Source organism: Metopolophium dirhodum, chromosome 4 (assembly GCF_019925205.1).
Source record: "Metopolophium dirhodum isolate CAU chromosome 4, ASM1992520v1, whole genome shotgun sequence".
NCBI classification, from domain to species: domain Eukaryota; kingdom Metazoa; phylum Arthropoda; class Insecta; order Hemiptera; family Aphididae; genus Metopolophium; species Metopolophium dirhodum.
In genome coordinates, this window is record NC_083563.1 from 19,303,423 (window position 1) to 19,323,194 (window position 19,772).

The following is a 19,772-nucleotide window of genomic DNA, read 5'->3' on the forward strand; positions in this document are numbered from 1 at the left end:
ATTTGAATAATCATACGAAATTGTAAACGCTTATAAGGGTTTTCGTATTATTTGAAAATGTATATTTTGTATTCTAAAAGACCAAAAATTTAAATACAGTTTGCCCTAACCATACTTTTCCTATTGTCCATAATATGAGTTGGCAATATAAATCGTATTGTGCTAATTTTAAGCACTATTATAGCCAGTTAAAAACTAAAATGCATTCCAAAAATTAATTTTTTATTATTGAAAAATCTTTAAAAATATTATTTTTAACTTAGTACATAGGTCGCTAGAAAAAAAATTTAGTTGTTTAGGTTATGACATAATTATTTATTTAATAGTTCATTAATATTATTCCAATCACTTTCATAAAAATAAACTAACAACAAAATTAAAGAGAATTAGGTAATGTCAGAGAGTTTATTAACATAAAATATTACTATTTCAATAAAATTAGGATGAATATTCATATACCTCATTTGGTTATAATAAACAATGCAGTTATTTTAATCAATTTTTTAATTTAGTTTGAATGAAATTAAAATAAGAATTATGCGCAATACTCATTCATCATTTTGTTGTTCATGTATTTGTGTATTCAAAAATGTATGATACATATATATATATTTATGCTAATGCTCTTTGAGTTAATTTTGCTATTAATAATTTATTCATAGTCCTTGTAAAACCATATAGTAGATTATATGGAACGTTGTTTTTTTAACCGTAAAAACAAAATCTAGAATAGTAGGAATTAAAATTTGGCAGTATTGATGAATTCAATGTTAGTGAATAATACTGTAACTCGTAAGCACGATGTCACATAAATCATCATATTATGACTTAATTTAACTGGTATAGATGTGTAGATACTAGATAGATACTCATTACCAGAGTTACCAGTAATGACATTCCAATATAGGTAGCTTTTTTGTGCAATAAATACGCGCAACAACCAAGGTAAAATTGTCTCTTTATCTTTATATGTGAAAACTTGAGAAAATTAACATAATATTAGTATAATATAACCTTTGTAATTAATATACCTACGTTTTAAACGTAATTCGAAATAGTGTAATGAATTGATTATTCGATTTCTAAATCAGTTTTCGATTTCACTGATTCTAATGTCCAAACTAAATAAGTTAAAATAATAAGATAAAACTATTATTATTAGCCTGTGAAAGAGTAGATCATACCATATAGTATTAAGTAGGTAACAAAAGTTTATAATATATAGTTATCATAATTATTATATGGATTTATATTTAAATCACAATAAACAATCAAATAAATAATTATAATAATAATTATGATGAAAAAAAAACTACTGATTTTAAATCTTCACTATAATTGTGATGTACTTTAATCCATCCCCGTAAATGGATTTTCAATCTTGAATATTTTACGGTAGCGACGTAAATTATTTCTATTTTTTTTTCGAATTCTTTATAAAAGCTAAAACAGATGCAAATTTTTAAAAGTTGCCATTTGTGATGTGTTTCCATTCAATAATGAAATATATGTAGTTTTTGATACATACGAAAATAAGAAGCGTTTTCGATTTAAAAAAAACATTGCAAAACCATTAGTCGATTCTTCACTCAGTTTATAATCTTAAATGTTTGTTGAAAAAAGAACCAGTGGAGAGGATGGAAAACATTTGGATTTTAAGGAGAATCAATAATATGTGCTAAATGAAAATGATTATAGTCAAAAAGTTGTGTAACGCTGGAGGTAACGTGGATGAAAAATACTATTTTATTTTATTATATTCAACGAGAAAAATATAATCGATATCACATATTATTTTGAAAACGAAATTTATCCAAAAAAATTATGATATTCACAAAATATTTAATTATATTATTCGCAATATTATATAGTATTTGATAAAATTAGTGCCGGATCTATGAGGAAGACGGTACCTTGTCTCAGGCGCCTTTCGTACAAGGCTACATCAAAGTTTATTTCATAAGATGAAAAAAGCCTAGAATCGAATTGGAAGAAGAAACGAACCGCAAGGAAAATGAAACAATATTAAAAATTCATGATTTAGTTAGCAGTCGTTTATTTATATTGTACTTATACACCGTGTATTAAGTTTTAAACATGTTTATTAGCTTTATATTTAACAGAGAAAAATATTATGCGAAGCATAAAAAAATTACGAAGAAATGTACGAAGAATCGATTATGATGATGTAACAAACGATTTAGCTGCAACGAAGAAAGCCAAATGAAACAAGTTTTTAAAATATTTCCGTCCGCTGGTTATTAATTTTTTTTTATTAAATACTTAGAAAAAACTTTTATGTTCTATTAATGTTTGTATTTTTATTACAATACAATATCTTGTTTTACGCGTTTAATAAAGCAGTAAGTTGAGATTTTTTTGAAAAAAAAAAAAATGAAATAACGCAAATTTTGCCGTAAAAGCAATTCTCTATAAATTAAGAAAACAATTTTTTTACCATCCATAATATAATATAATGTCCCAGATCCGGCACCGGATTGTATATTATGCTTTCGTCAGTGACTATATGTTACGTTTTATACAATAATAATTATAATATTAGGTGTACGACAAATTGCACTTAAAAGATAAATCAATTAAAATATTTTATAATATTCAAGTCGAATCGTATCAGTTTGCGGGACGAGTTGCTGTTCTTCGGCTTAGCTGAGTTTTGTGAACGACGTAAGTTTTACGTAAAATATTACAATAATAATATTATGGTCGGTGATTGATTGCCGGGCGAGCGGCGAAGCGTGGAAGCTGCTGCGGAAATAGCGACTAAGCGGCGGTGGTAGTGGCCGCCGGCGTGGTCTGGTCCACCGGCGAAGCGGCGGCCGCGGACGTGCCGGTCATCAGGGAGACCACGTTGTCGGTGGAGGCCGCTGCCGGGACGGCCGGCGGCGTGGGCACGGGCGTGGCCGTGCGGTTGGTGGCCATGGTCGTGCCGTAGAACTGGGTGGCCTGGTCCAAAGCGGTCTTGATGATGGCCGGAACGCACGGGTTGGTGTCCCAGAACGCGGTGCTGCAGCCCAACACGTCGAAACACGTGTACCGGATGGGCGTGTTGGACGGGGCGCAGCACGACAGGATGGCCCACACGCACCGGGACGGTTCCTTGCCCTTCTCCGTGCCGCCCGCGACGATGGTCACTTCTTCGACGTCGTCGTCCGGATTCGGTCCCTGTGAGCACACGACATATCGTTTAAGGTTCACACATGACGCGATTCAGAGGGCCGAAAATATGAATACAGGTGACAAGTGCAGGTCGGACGAGTGGCCAGAGTGAGTTACGTGTCCACATCGAGTTTTCATGGAAAATTATTTTTTCGGTAAAAACGGAGGACCTATATTTGGTATCGAACGATGGTCCAGAGTTTTTTTTCATATTATGAAAACTCAAAGTGGGCGTGCCGGGAACACGCAGAACTGAGACGATGATTGAGAGTTTTTTTTTAGTAGGTATTTCCCACTCCGGGAAATATATTTTAGGGAATACCCACCCACCTCTTATCCATACTAAAGTACTCGTGTTGAATTAAATAGGTATCTACTTTATACATTTTAATAAATTATTTTAAATATTTATTACCTCCCTATATCGGGTATGTGTTTAATTAATTGTATTCGTTACACCCAGCGCGTTAATGTATGAAATTCTGTTGTTCTATAAAATAATTAGTTATTCTATAGAATTAAGGGTACTTTTAGTAAATGTATTGAATAGACCCATAAATACATACTTCAACTAGTTATTCTACATACTAAACTAGATATTTTATAAACTAATAATAACTGTTTAGTTAATGTATTTAAAACTATTATTGAATCTATATAATATATAGATTCAGTAATAGTATTATAAAATATAAAAATTCATTTTTAAAAAGTCGATTTTGATTTGTACAACGTCAATTTATTAGAACTATTAAAATATTAAACAAATTACAAATTTAAAAAATTGATTACATTACCGAAAACCTAAATGGTATTCTACATAATATTAACTAGTAAAACCGTGTATTTTATATATTAACGAGTATATTTTGGAATTCTATAGAATAACTAGTTATTTAATAAAACAACGTATTTCATACATTGAAGCTAACATATACCTCAAGTATTAGGTTTTATAAAATTGAGCTCTGTGACATATCCACTTCTTATAAAAATTGAGAAATATCCACTAAAAATCTCGATCAACATACTGCTGGGTCAAGACTTGGTAATCGACGAACAAAAGCCATATGTGGAAGGGAAAATTTTTCATAACGTTTAAATGTGTGATGTATTGCAATTATTTCAAAAAAGTATAAATATAATCAAATATAATCTTGTCAATAAAGTATACATATTACACGAAACCGGTTACAATGATGAAATTTTGTCCTCTACTCCTCTACAATGGTGATCTGTGATAAGATTGGGTCGTATGCTCACATATTTTGAAAACGTATCAGTAATATTAGATACATTTTTTCTTGTTTTGATATATCTTTAATTTACACTGATTGGCGCTCTGTTCGTGGATGTTATAACTTATCATCCTAAAACTTGACCGTAAGATTTAAAATACTCAATGGTATCATATTATTTTAATTTATGGAATTTGCGAATCGATATTTCTGTTTATGCAATCTACGATAAGCTTGTATATTTGCATAATAATAATAATAATATTGTATTATTCTCAATGATATGATCTGATGTTATTATGTTATTTTGAAAGAAGAAATAATTATCGATGAGGTTATTATTTAATACAGGTAAACGTGATTCTATTATTATAGTATACTGGTGCTAAACTCTTGTCTAGTCGTCAATTCACTAATCTCAATGTACACCCACAGCAATACTTATAATTTTTATTTACATATCAAACATACTTTTTGTACCTAACTTCTATATTATTGTATTTAAATATTTAATACATATATTAGTAAACCCATACCAATATTTTAAATCGTTTTTATATTGTATTAAATTCAATTAAAACGTGTTAAAATCAGCTAAATAAACTTGGAAAAAACGCGTTTTAATATTTTAAAACAGTTTTTTTTTTGATTTTCAACAAACTCTGGGACATGGAAACGCGTCTTTATGCGGATAAGTATATCTTTTACGGATGACCACTGCTGCTTACGTCGTCGTCGATACCGTCGTCTGCATCGTCGCCGTCGTTGTCGCCGTCAGCGGGTGCTGTCCCGTTGGCCGCGGGGGTCGTGCAATTCGATCTGGTCTTGACGACGATCACCAGCACGTCGTTGGGCCGCTTGCCACCCCTCGGCGGCAGGTACCTGGTAGGGACATAATAATAAGGAATCACCCACGACAGATGCTGCAACTCGTACCTAGGTCGCGGTAACTGGTATCCCGTGCTCGCCAGCGGGCTGAACGGTGCCGGTCGCTGCACAAGCTGGCCAGGCCCGGGCTGGAACTCGGTGGGGTTGAGCAGCACGAACGGGGATTGCTGCAGTGGCTGTTCGATGCCATTTTGGAATAGCCTGGCGAAACCGGTGCGCAGCTCGTTGCTGAACGAAGTGCTCGTCAGCCCGGCGTTGGAGTGCGCGCCCCGCATGGACAGTGCCGCACAAGCGGTGGCCACGAACCACGTAATCCACATTATGCCGCAGTTATAAAAGCGATGACGACGAAGGAGAAGGTGTTGCTCGTCCTCTTGTTGTACAACTGTCGCTGGCTCTGGGATGGCTCTACAACGAAACACCACAGAAACCCCGTTAAAACTGTTAATATAATAAAATATGTGTTAAAGATCCACGAAGGTTTCGCTGCATCGATTTTCCGATTTTCCGATTTTCGTATACAAGTTTTACACTCAGTGTCATGTAGGTACACTGATGAACCAAACCAGTCGTTTAGAGCAGCTGGAAAAATAAGCAAACCCATTTAGTGGTCTACGTCAAATAAACTGGTGGTCGGTGGCTGCTATGTGTTAAGCAATTAGGACATAATTTATTGAGAAGCGTTCGCACCCCGAAAACCGCGAGTAAGTATATATTGGCACTAGCCAAATAGTGCGACAAACAAATAATAATTATTTCCTGGCGTAGAGTTTTCCACGGCGGTCGCCAGCTGGTTTAACGTAGATTTAAATAAAAGTTCTATTACCAAACTTTTTGGTATAGACCGCTATCATATTATTACAGTTATTTTTATAAACTAATACCAATCGAATACGTGTAACATTCTGTTATCTATACGATAAACATAAAAGTCTAAATTACTCGAAATAATAATGCTATAGTTGTACGATATTATGTTCTATGACAGCACAGTCTGAACCATCGAACCATACGCCGCATTACAAATAAAAATATTTTATCATGGTCTAACACCACAGTATATCGTCGATTGATCGGATGTAAAGCGATTAAAAACCTGCAAGGTTATTTAAAATCATATATCTCTAAAATGGATCACAAGTGACTTTTTAATATTTTATCATCGCGCGAACGGCGATTTTGTACGAGTTCCAAAAAACGCTGACCTTTATTCGTGCGTATAGGTACTACACACGTTCGGATGATTCGTTTTTAGTTTGCGGTGTAGTATCTCGGCGGAATATCAACAAGTGTTTGGGCTTAAGTCCTCCCTAATCGTGTCATTTTGAACACAGTCAGAAGAACAACGAGAAAAATTAATCGACAAACGTTGTATATATATATATTTACACAATTCAAGGCGATGGGCCGGCGGAGTCAGAGGGTTTAAGTGCAACTTACATCCAACACATATATTTTTTAGCAGATGTCGCTGTGTCAAACATAAGAAGATTTTTTCGATTTCAAAAACCGCCCAGAATTTCGCACTTTGTACACTTTAATTTGTTTGCCCGCCTGATGTTAGAAAAGAAAAGCCGCTTGGCCTATTCGCGTTATTGCTATGACCAACAGCGACATGACAAGCGTCGTCAAATTACACGTTGGGAAAAAAAATAATTGTCATCCGAAATAAATCCCTCGACATACTCGACTTAAACCCCGGACCACTACGACGACTACCACCACCACCACCACCACCACCACCGCCATCAACCACCATCACTGTCTTGTTGGCCGTTCTTAAAGGGTCGAGAAACTGTCGAAAGGTTTAACCCTTTAATCCTCGGGAATATTGTTTGTCGACTGTCGCCGGATCCGACAAGCATTGTACACTCACACACACACACACGGTAAAACGTCTTCGTATCAGCCGAACAAAAGCGTCGCGCATCCACGACAAGTGGCAACCGATATGGCACTCCAATTTCGTCGCATGTACAACGATAATAATAACATAACAACGGCGATACGTCTCGTCATCGTCACTCGTGGGTTCTTTGTGCTCGCAGCTTTGTACCGGGCGCGCATAATCTCCCGCAATACTATGGTTAGGCCCTTCGTTATCCTTTATAATATGCGCGTATCGCACCTGCAAAACAAACAACGCCTTCCTTTCGGGCGACGTTTCGATCGATTCTGGCGCCGTTAGTCAGACGAGCTTAACATACGCACCCCGTTTTGACGGAAACACTACAAAGCGAAAAATCCCACAATAACAATAATATTATAATCGGATCAGTCGAAAATGGGCAGCGGACCAGCGACCGGTCGCACATGTCCGTGTCGTAGCGCGAGTTAGCTATACAAACCTTAACCTACACCTGCTCAGACCTACCTATACTGGATTTCAGCGGGAAATCGATGCTAATGGCACGCCCGGGAATTCGGTGAACGTATTTTTTTTACACACTCGCGGGAGAACACCTCGTGATTCGCCCCCCCTCCCCCATCGTTCACGAAAATGTCGCGAATAACGGTGGCGGTGGTGACAAATTGACTATAAACGCTCCTCCCGCGTGTGTGGCCACGGAACAACTAGGATCGAACCACGTCAACTGTCGTCCGCAATTACGGTGCAGCGATGTGTCGCTCTCGCGGTATATTGAGCGGAAAATCGGATTCAAAAGCGTTGTGCCTCCATACAAGCTCGTTCGTCCGTCGTCGTCGTCGTCGTTAATCATCCCGAACGGTCTGCCGCGATAAACGCCATCGATTCCACCACGCCGTGAACCCGGTTTACCGGTAATGCGACATCGACGTCATTAGACGTGACTTCTCGATCCGTCGACGCGATATTGTTACTGAAATGGACTCGAAAAACACACATCGTCGAATCACCTATCGTTAGGTACACATAACCATGGTTTAGTTTCTGGCGACATTTAGACGTGATCGTAATCCCGCCGTTATTTTATCGAATATGAAAAATACAATAATGTTATATTGCGCGTGCCACACTTGTAAATCCACACGAGTATAATAATATAATAATATATTTTATATAATATTGTTGCCTCACGAAAACTTTGACTTCCGGTTATGTGTAGAATAATAAAATATGTCGCTGCCCGTTTATATAATAATTAATCTCGTGAAATACACGAAAAACAAAATTAGTTAGGCGGCAGACAAATTTATATTTGATAATTTATAATTTAAAGTAAGACAAGCAAGTACATCATTTTTTTTTTTTTTTGGTGGAATTTCAGACGTGTGGACTTTATAGGCTATTATAACTTTGAACCGTTTACCCCCATCGTTCGTTCACCTTCCAATTAATCCCATTTTTAGTTTGTTTTTCGAGCTTGCGTGAGTTTATTGCATTTTTCGTTTGTACAAATTATCGTAATAGTAATGCGTGTTGAAGTGTTTTCAGTATTATTCAGATAGTATGACGAACGTCTATTTGATTCTATCGTCCAATTATTCAACAAAATGCTTGTAGAACATTTCTTTGAATAAATCGAAAATGTCACGTTTTAATAATATTATACCTTGTAGTTTAATACTCGTTTATATTTATACGAAACGATTAATACAAATCTTTTGAACGGGCAGGCTTAAAATAAGCGGCAGTTAAGTGCAATACAGACATATAAGTGATTAATGAAATAATATGTGTCTTTGGTTTAAACTCAATGGCTGAACTGTAAAATATGAAAATTAACGTAACACAATACTTATGCGGAGAGTTTCAAAATGTATGATTCGAAGTTTTCTGAAGTTTAATAGTTTCTTTTGTTCAAAATTCTACTTTAACGATTAACTATTTTTAAAGTGAGTGATTGGCGTTTGATTTTATCAAATAATGTTAGCTTATCATAATGAAACCTCTGAATTTATAACTATATAAGTATACATTTTCGATTAGCGCATGGTATTAGTTTATTCTTTATTATGTGGAAAATATTATCAAAATACAAAGCTGATAATAGTCTGTACGTATAAATTGTAAATTGTTTTTAATATAGATAGATAATATATTTCCAAATACCACGACTATAGATATAGTATGGTTGCCCAACGAATCTTGAAAAGTGTCTATCGAAATGAATCTCTATAATCAGTATTAAACAGCTGGAGATTTACGCACTAACGCTTATTTGTCATAGTGATTACTGATTATCACGCAACTTCAATTTACATTTGAATAATAATTGCATTTATAGTGACTACAACAAATAAGCGATAGGAGATTAAATTCGGTAGACACTTTTTAAGATTCGTTGGACAACCATACTATCTTTAATCGTGGCAAAAACTGATGTTATCTTAATATTATTATAGTCTTGGACCCTAATAAAATATTAATAGTTAGGTACTATTAATCATATTTTGCGATAAAACCGATTAGGGGAGAAAGTTTATATAAGTATTGGCCGATTCAACAAGAAAATAATAAATTTTTTGTTCATAATTTTATAATTATGATTAATGTATAATGCCTAGTATTATCAATGATTATTTATAATTTAATAATAATATAATTATCTACCATAATTTTGGGAAGTCAACATTAGGCATACTTTGCAATTTTTAACGATGAATGGTTTCGAGAGCATATTATTATTGTTATCATTATATTATAGTAAAATATCGTTTGATATCTTAATCGCCCAAATCGGTATCTGTATATACGACTCTATTATTATGGTTTGGGTAAAATAAACTTTAACTGGCAACGGGCCAAACCAAGGTCGTGTGACTGGTAACGGGGACGGACGCGGTATTCGTCGTCAAACACGATATACGCGACAGTGGTGGTGTAAGGGTGGATCGGCGGCGGCGTATAGACTTAAAATCCACCGGGAAATCTATACGACATTAAAGTCCCGGGAACGATCTAGTGCATAGTACACAACTATATACAGTGTAAAAATACACACGCACACCCACACCCACACACACGTATATTGTAACTTATGTCTAATGGCTCTGGTGATTTTTGGCCCGAGAAAATGGGTGCCCGGTATAGTAATGCATCCCCGACGGTATAGGAGCGCCGCCGCCGCCGCCAAGACGTGTACGCTGCACTGTACGCTCTATGTCTCTCTATGCCATTGTATAATTTGTCTGAAAGCTTTTTCACCAAATTGAATCATGTGGAAGACGCGAGGAAAATCACGAAATACGTACGTACATGCATCTATACTTGTATTCTTCGCATAATATCATCATCTCTCCGGTCACCGACTCCAGAGTCATCGTATTACCACACACTTGTGCGTATATTATTTTAAATATGTGTAATATACGTACCTACGTCATTTTATTATAGTAGTAACTAGTATTAGTATTAGTTGTATATAGCGTAGTAGTAGTAGCAGTACTGAGCAACTTTTTATCACATTTCCATGTCCCGGGGATACAAAAAAGTCACTGGCCACGAGGACGCCTCGCCCGAATGCGTTGGTCTCCGTCTTACAAACGAACAGCGTAGAATATATTTTCAGCCGAACAGTGTTGTTAGCTTTAGAATTTCTACTAGAGTGAATAGACCTATATTATGTTAAATTTAAAAATACAAAAATTGACTTATGAGCTTTTATTGATGTTTTAACTTTTAAACGAGTTGTGAGCATTTCAATATAGGTAGGTACTATATTATTGTTATAGCTCAATTTAAAATTAAAAGTAGTGTCAATAAAATACTATGATAACAGATCAATTCTGCACTCTAATATTAAAGCCAACAACACAATTTTGGTTCGGCTGGTTTCCACGATTGTATAAGGCGGAGACAGCACAATATTTTGAACCGATATGAATGCTCGACTGTCAGAAAAAATTAATGTCCCGGAAAAATACGGCTTTTGTTATTATTTTTTTTTCAGAATGATATGCCAAAGTATAATAATATAGGCCACAGTGTTTTATAATAATATTATAATGGTTTCCAAAATAACAGTTTTAATATAAAAATATTGATTTTCCTATGTTCACGATATTATATTAGGTAGGTATTAAAATAGATCAAATAACGAACCTTCGCCGGGACATATTATCGTAGTGTACGCGATACACATAATATAATATAATATTAATATAAAATATTTTATTTATTAAAATATAGTGTTACGTACGCTCACACACTGCTCGTAATCGCTTACTCCGATTATTCATTCATTTCGCGTACGATGTCAAATGTACAGCAGCGTGACTGGATGCTTTTTTATTTTCCACCCCGACAAACACGTTTTACAATATTGTATACGTCGCAGTGACAATAATTATTATTATTATTGCAACCGATCGGTGTGGCGCCAATATACGCCATGACGAACATGTGCAGCTCGGCCATTACAATTTTATAATAATAATAATAATAATATAGTCTTGTGTTATTATATTATGTAGTATAACTGTGTAAAATAATAATAAACACCAAAATATGATTTTCTTCTCCAGCTCAACCATTTTTTTTTTTAATGTATTTGTGTTTGTTTGTTTGCCAAAGTTCTTCCATACACTGTACGGAGTTGAAGGGATCACCAAAATAAATAATGGAATCCTCGGCAATACTCCAGTTGCATTACCTACTTTTCAGAATTAGAAGACTAGGTACGTTTGCTACTACTCATCTTTATTTTTTCTTTTCATCTCTCTATACTTCTTTGGATAACACGCGATGTCTTTTACTTGTTATATTACTTATGTTATTATATTGTTATCTATATATTGCTATATACGACACACTCACACACGAACAACGCGATACGCCAGTTGGCGATTAAATTTTTATTTTATTGCTTGAGCCGATCTTGTTGTTGTTGTTTATTATACTTACTATCATTGTTTATTTGTTTATTTAATATTCTTAATGAACCGTTTAGTTTTCTAAAAAAAAAATGTTTATGGCATGATGATTGGCACGATTGACAAATATTTAAACTTAACCAAAAGTATGTCGAAGGTCGAAGACTTAATGTAATTTAAAACCGACGTGACAAAATCGTTTCGCGGTAGCCCAAAACCATCCCAACAGCTTAATTTGTTTTGCAAAATGGTAATGATTAGCCGTGCATCGTTCGTCGTACTTTCGATAATTTATCATGGCATTAACTTTGTTCCCAACACATTTCCGTTGATAATCGGTAAACTCGCGAAGGATACGGCGAATCTCACATACGCATAACTATTCCGCCATCGAATGCTGTTTGAGCCGTCTACAAACTCATATTAAGTTATGAAAAACGCGGAAGTTTTAAATTATATTTTATTGAATGACTAATCGTTATATTAGATAATGTCAATATGGATGAATGCGAAATAATTATTGACAAATTTCCATAAGGAATTTCACGGAAAACCTGCCACAGCTGTTTGTCATAACGTGAAAAGTATGTTGTTCTATTTTAATATACCTACTATAATACCTACTGTTATTATTATGCTATTATTGTTGTTATAATTGTTATAAAAAAAATAAAATACCGAAATATTTTTAATTTAGTTAAGTCTTTTTCGCTTATACGATAAATTACAACTAGGTGTTGTACGAAATGTGTAAGAATTCGATTTACAACATCGTTTTCAAAACGATTGCATGAATACCAAACAATGAAACAAAAATAAATGTATATTTTCTGGCGTTAAGAACTATACATGTTTGATTACATATTACCTATTATTATTATGTACTAAATTTTAAGAGGAATGTATAATATGTTATGTTTTCGGAACGGCTTATACTATTTTTGTGTATGCCTTTGTTAATTTTTTTATTTATCTATATTTAATGGCTTACGTAAAAAAATACGCTTGGATGCATTGACAATAAATTCGTAATAATATTATTATAATACTTTGCATGTATATTGCACTGCGTAACAGTAAAAGAAGAAAACCGTATGCGGACCATAATATTGTGGAAGCGGTACCCGCGACGGTGGGAATTCCTTCGCCTAAAAACCATAACCGATATTTCGCGGGTTTTTGAGACGATCGAATGCCTATTATACAATATTGTATCACACCTAGTCATATCGTAGTACAATTATCGTCCACGGTTGTTCGGTCAGGAGGACTTTTGACCGTCGTGGCGATAAACGCAACCATCGTTACATTTTCACGCGCATCTCGTGGTTCGCGATAGATCGAGATCACGGTCGCGGCCGATTCGCACGCGGCGTGCAGCGCGGGCGCTCACCGTGACGGCGAGCGGTCGTCCTTGTCGGCGGCGGCGTGTCTGACGCAGCCAAACCGTGAAGATGCCTGCGACTTGCAAACACCCGTGCGTGCGTGTCCATGGCCGGTTGGGACTTGGGGGGCAGAGGGCAGAGGGCGGAGAGACGGATTCGACTAACCTAATGATGAGCAACAGTGATATATTATGATGGTCTCACCGCAGTGGCGCGAACCATTTACCGATCCCTGAAATATATAGGTACAGGCGGGTTGAGGAGCTATCCCTCGACCTTTTTATGGATTACTTTAGCAGTTCAAAGCTTTCCATCCATGCACATGTAATCTCTATATCAATCTAAACATATATAGATGTGTTTGATACACATAAATGTTCTGAGAAATATGTTATCAACGGTGATACTAAAGAAAAAACCATTTTCTTCCCATAGTTTCCTGTACGACGACATTATATTATATTATATGTGTCCTGCATCGATTCCTTCTACATATAATCATTGTCGACTCAGAGCAATAAACGCAACATACACATGATGAACGATATACGCACTTTATATTATATGAAAATGAAAACCACGAATTTCGGAATAAATACCTAATTGTTATTTTCGAGGTCGACTTTTGACTTTTAATCCATATCCGATTGACCGCCCGGCAGGTGGTGGTATGTCTATGCATAATAGATCGCGATCGAACCTGTGCTGGGAAAATAGTTTATCGAGCGCTGCCCCGTTAAGTACCTCGTTAATAGTAACCTCCTCAGAACATTTATACATATATACATAATATTATATGACTTAACCTATGTGTATTGTATATACTTTATACGTAATATGTATCTCTAGGGAACACCTTCGCCGACCGATGTATTGACTAGTAAAATTTCAGGTTTCGGTGGTTGGCTGTTTGTCTGTCGGATCCCTAGGGACGACACAGGTGTCTGTGCAACATAAGTAATAAAAAAAAAAAAGTTTTTCTGCCGGAACTGAAGGCACACTGGATGTCTTTACATCGCCAGACAGAAACATTGAAACGTTGCAACATTTCACAAGTGTAAAAAAAAGCGGTAACTTTAATTATTACCGACGTAGTCATAAAAATGTTTCAAAAAGTACCACTCAAATACCTTTTTTGATAAAATTATTGATTTGTGATCAAACAATCGCCTTGATCATTATCTATAGTTACAGTATACAAATATGGAAAATCGTAAAAAAATGTATTCACCACGTTTCTTTAAAACGGCGTAGCTGTGGCGAGAAACGGAATTTTGACGACTAAATTGCAGTGGTCCGTCTGTAATGACGCTATTGTAACGATCGGAGGCGGTGATTATAGCGTTTGCCTATATTCGTGTCGTGTTGTATTATATTGTTGTAATGTCGGGATTGGTATAAGTCCGACCGCATAATATAGCTGTTCGGCGAGAAATCGAGCAGCCCACGAGCTGTTCGTTATTGCAGTCTGCGCGGATAAAAAAAAAGATAACGTGGAGATGTTCGAAGTTTTTTTTGCCCCCACCGAGATAGGGAACGATAGTGGATCGTATAGGTATAACGCGTTCTGACGGAAGTTCGTTTACGCTTCGGGGGGGACGTTGCGGAGATTAACAAAAAGTGCGCTGCAATGGCGTACGCAGTGTATGCAGTGCGCCCTACCGAAACGGGGCAATAAGTGCAAAACGATTGCGAGAAAAACGATTTCCCGACACGTACTAACGAAACACATACCGTTTCAACTATATCGGACGGATCTTTGCCCGTCGCCGTTGTCTCCGGTCTGAGAAATCAATCAGACTTCAACACAGTATATATATGCACCGCTGGTCGGCCCGGTGGCAGACGCGGCAGCATCCGGTTATCCCAGTAACGACCTCTCCCCGGCCAATTACTGGACATAAAAAATATTTGCAGTTTCGAATCCGGTTAAATTATTTATCGTCCGGCTGCGGCGGCGGCTGCGGGTCGGGGGTGTCGGGGTGCGCTGCAGCAGGAGAGACGTGCACGCACGCCGAATAAATTCGCTTCCGATGGGCCGCGGGCGTGCGCGTTATATTATTATTGCGGGGGTCTTCTCGGGGACTCGAAAAATATAAAACAAAAATATATACACCGGTATAATTTACGATCGGCAGGGCAGAGGGCTTGGAAATTTCTCACGCCACTGTAAAATATTAACCATATAGTCTCTCTCTCTCTCTCTCTCTCCCTCACTCTCTCTCTGCAGACCGCGTGAATTATGAAAACGCCCAGCGTTATGAAACAATATGTTATAATATATTATGTTCGGCTGCTGCGAACCGACGGGAGGTATAAAATTTGTTAAATCGCAAGCACATTTTTATTCGAAATAATAATAATATAATATAATATAAATCTGCTATGGTGGCCGTCGTAGCAACTATAGCAGTCCGATATACATGACTGATTCACACTTAAAATTGCTTCTATTTTATTCATATGTGAAAGTGCAAATTATTATAATTATATTATATACACACAACGAAACATGAGTTTGATTTGGTTCAGGGTTGAGAATTCCATTACAGTGAGTTTTGTGTTACACGAGTGTAAGAAAATTTAATTTAATTAATTAATAAAATAAATACATGGCTGGTTATATACTTCATTGTTTTAATATATTTGTTACCACATATTTTATTAAAAATTAAATAACGAAAAAAAGAGTTTCAATTTTTGTTAATTAATTAATCAATGGTTATACATTTTAGTTTTGTTAGGGCCTCTTTAATTGTAATATAGATGTAATGAGTTCTTGGAATGGAATAATATAATAAATAGTTCAGTTTCATGCAAACTTCTTTGGATTTTGAGTAAAATAGCTTAAAAAAAAATGTTATTTTATTCTAGCTAAGTGAAAATATTTGACTTTTATTTTGAACAAAATTATCATTGACTGAATTAAATACTTATATATGTGTATCCACTAAACATTTTGTGATTATATTTGTATTTAATATTAATTCCTAATACCTTTTTGTAGCCTAGGGTAGTTTTTATTATTAACTTATAAACACATAATTAAACGCAAGCGATTTCAAACTACGACAATTCGACAAAATAGCGTAAACATTACCAGTCATTATAATTATATTACTGTGCAGTCTTAATGAAATTACTTGTTCATGGTGTAGATATCGATTAATCACTAATTAATAGAACGGAACTCCAAAATAGTAACATCAGCTAATGGTTTTTTACTATCATTCGATATTCTAGGCTAGTCGTTAACACATATTACGTCAGAAATGTGCTTAAAGCTGGGTATTCTTATCTTTTGAGAAACGAATCGATTGATCTTACGAATTTATAATCATATTTTAAATTTTAAAATATTCACGTTAGCTGGTAATTACAATAATTTGGATTTAGTTTCACGAAAAATGTTTATAATTTAATTTCACTGTCACAGTTCCTGAGTTTACCTTCAATTACTTATTGTGTAAAGAATTACACACCTACTTATTATTCGTTTTATGCTACTATAAATTATTCTGTAAATTACTTACTTTTATAATTAACAGAGAAAAAATACCGCTTTTGTTTACTTTCAATTAAACTAGATATTATAAATTAAACTGTTTACACGGTAAAGAAAGAAATGTTTATAGAGAGAGAACTATTTGGTTTTTAAATAAAATGTGAATTATCCACCAGCATTATTAAAAAAAACAAAAAAAAACATTTAATCGCGTATAAAAAATTATTATTATTTTTGAAAATTGAATTTTTTTAGTTTGATTGATCTAAAACTCCTGTCTTAAACGTAGCTATTAATCTTGCATAACTTTATAACTAAAAAACTTTTCTAAACAATTTTTATATTCCCGATAAGTAACAGAATAAAACTAAAACATAATATAACACATAATACTTGAATAAATTATAAATCATAGTAGGTATACATTTTTTGACGGGTATCGGAATTCATTCCCGGAACTGTTTGATCTGGTTTAATATTACACAGTCAAAACAATTCTAAAGCTGATTTTATATTCTATTTTAGTGTTATTTAAAATTTATCACAACATGTTTGGCGTCCATACTGGAAAGTCGAAACACTATACCACTTTTCAATCTATTTTACGATTTGATATCACAGCGCAGAGATTGAAACGATAATCTGGAAATCGATAGAAATCCGACCTCACAGCAACTACAAACACATATTTTATATTTTTGTTTTCCTCACATAGGTAGGTACGCGTATAATTTAGCGACAACAGCATAACAATAACGACAGTGTGATATGGCGACAAAATAGTGTGGCAATAATAATTTTAATAAAATACAACATATTACAGTAGTGGTGTTACTCACGATGATTGTTGTGTCGATGGAATTCTCGGGCAACATACAGACACTTTAAGCACACAGAACGTACTGACCGATGGTTGAAAAAACGCGGCACGTTTCCCAGGTACAGCCGACTGCCCTTGAATGTCTTCAGTGGACCATGCACCGTGGTGAATCGGGTCTTCGAGTTTCCGGGGGGCATTAATGATAATGACACTAATGTGATATGTCCTCAATGAGAAAACAAAAATTAATCATGCCGCGAAAAACTTCCGATCACGGTAGGGTGACAAATTCCGACTGCGGTAACGGGATTATCGTCGGATATGTCGCATGACAAATCGCGGAGTTCATTATTATTATTATTGTTGTTGTAGATCTGTGCGCATTTTTTTTTTCCATTATTATTATTATTATTATTATCTGTTAATCCGGAAAATGTTTAATACAATTAGTCGGTACGCGCATACGCGATGTCGTTCAAGATTAAAAACGTTTTGCGAGAAGGTCGACGGTGGCTGGCGTAGCTTTCAAGTTTTTGCAGTGACGATAATATTGTTTTAATATAGTAATAAATTATGCGGGACCCGATAGTACAATAACTAATAATAAGTATGCGCGGGTCCGTCACGGCGTTACCAGAATACGTAAAACAACTTACTCGACTTTTATAATAAAATATAATTATTCAAATTATGTAGGTATATTGTGATAAATGATAATCTTCTGATGATTTTTTTTTCTACTCGAAGAGAAGAATATTTCGGATAAACATTTTATAAACGTCGGAACGATACTATTGGATAACGTGAGAATACGCGGAGAGCAACCCTAACACACACACACTTAAATATAATATTATTATACGCGTGCATAGTTTACATATATATTTGCTCACGCTGTATTATTGCGTTTCGCGGAGTTCGTTAAGCGCATTTAAATATTTACGAACTGTTAAGCCATACATACGTAGGTATGCCAGTGGTGATTCTGCGACGAGTCCCGGGAAAAGTACATCGTTACAATGGCCTAGTTCGTGTATCCGTACCTGTTTGGTTTAGATAAAGCCAAGAGCAGTGTGCTAAATAAAAGATTAGCCTGCAGATGTGTTTTTAGTTTCATTGGAGGGATCTCTATTAAACACTTGCGCTTTACTTTAAGGCGGGTTGAACTCGCCGGATTACGTACAAAAGAAAAATACACCGGTATATACCTATACAAATGGGGAGGTGCATATTGCGTATGGATACCTGCAAATTGTATGATATTACGTTCACATCGTTTATATTTAAATTTCTTAGCAAGTGATACCTAATAATGTTATGTATCAAAATAATACTACATTTATTTTAGATCAAAATTCGATCTATGCCTCACATAATATTATGTCTGCCTATAGACGCATTGGTGAAATGTTAGATGGCACGGAAAAAAAAATTAATAAATATAAGATGAAAAAATGTCTAATTACAACTGTAGGTACATTTTTTTTTAACAGAACGACCTATTTATACATTTTGAAAACAATAACAGAGGGAATCGATATCTGTGTTTGTATCAACGGAGGGAGGAACATCTTTTGTCAAACGCACGCGCAAAGTTCTACATTTATTTTAATAAAAAATCCAGTCTACACCGCTATGTATTATTTATACTAAAAATAAATAAATAGAGTCTCTTCTATAACCCGAACAAATTTGCGCCCTTATTCAACGCGTGAAATTACCACCAATACGTCCTGATATTATCAAACTAAGGCGTAGGTAAATCGTATGACATAATCGGCTGGTTGCAGATTTTCAAAGACTTGCGTTTTGCTATCGTATACGAAACAGGTGTGATATTATGTTTGTTTTACACTCACTTTTGCCGTTTTAATAGCGCACCGCATTGAACTCACTATTAATTCGGTGTACATTTCCATCTGACAGCGGGTAGGGTACGAAAGTTTAGAGACGTCATACGTATA

The 19,772-nt window shown here is 35.3% G+C and overlaps 2 protein-coding genes across 3 annotated transcripts in view; one reads left to right on the forward strand and one right to left on the reverse strand.

Annotated features, from left to right (window-relative positions):
* Positions 1-19,772, forward strand: part of LOC132942578 (uncharacterized) — a 166,412-nt gene that overhangs the window by 75,680 nt on the left and 70,960 nt on the right. The window contains exon 3 of one of the 2 annotated variants that reach the window (XM_061011121.1): positions 11,800-11,903. The exons of the other annotated variant lie outside the window; for it this stretch is intronic. Within the exon in view, the coding sequence (XP_060867104.1) occupies positions 11,846-11,903 (58 nt within the window). The 5' untranslated portion in view covers positions 11,800-11,845. The remainder of the gene's footprint in view (positions 1-11,799; positions 11,904-19,772) is intronic. 2 annotated transcript variants of the gene reach the window in all.
* LOC132942577 (uncharacterized) lies at positions 1,723-17,937 on the reverse strand. The gene is made up of 3 exons (XM_061011120.1): positions 17,828-17,937; positions 5,144-5,711; positions 1,723-3,183 (listed from the first exon to the last, which is right to left on the reverse strand). Exons 2-3 carry the CDS (start codon positions 5,621-5,623, stop codon positions 2,782-2,784), a joined length of 882 nt encoding a protein of 293 aa, XP_060867103.1. The 5' UTR covers positions 5,624-5,711; positions 17,828-17,937; the 3' UTR covers positions 1,723-2,781.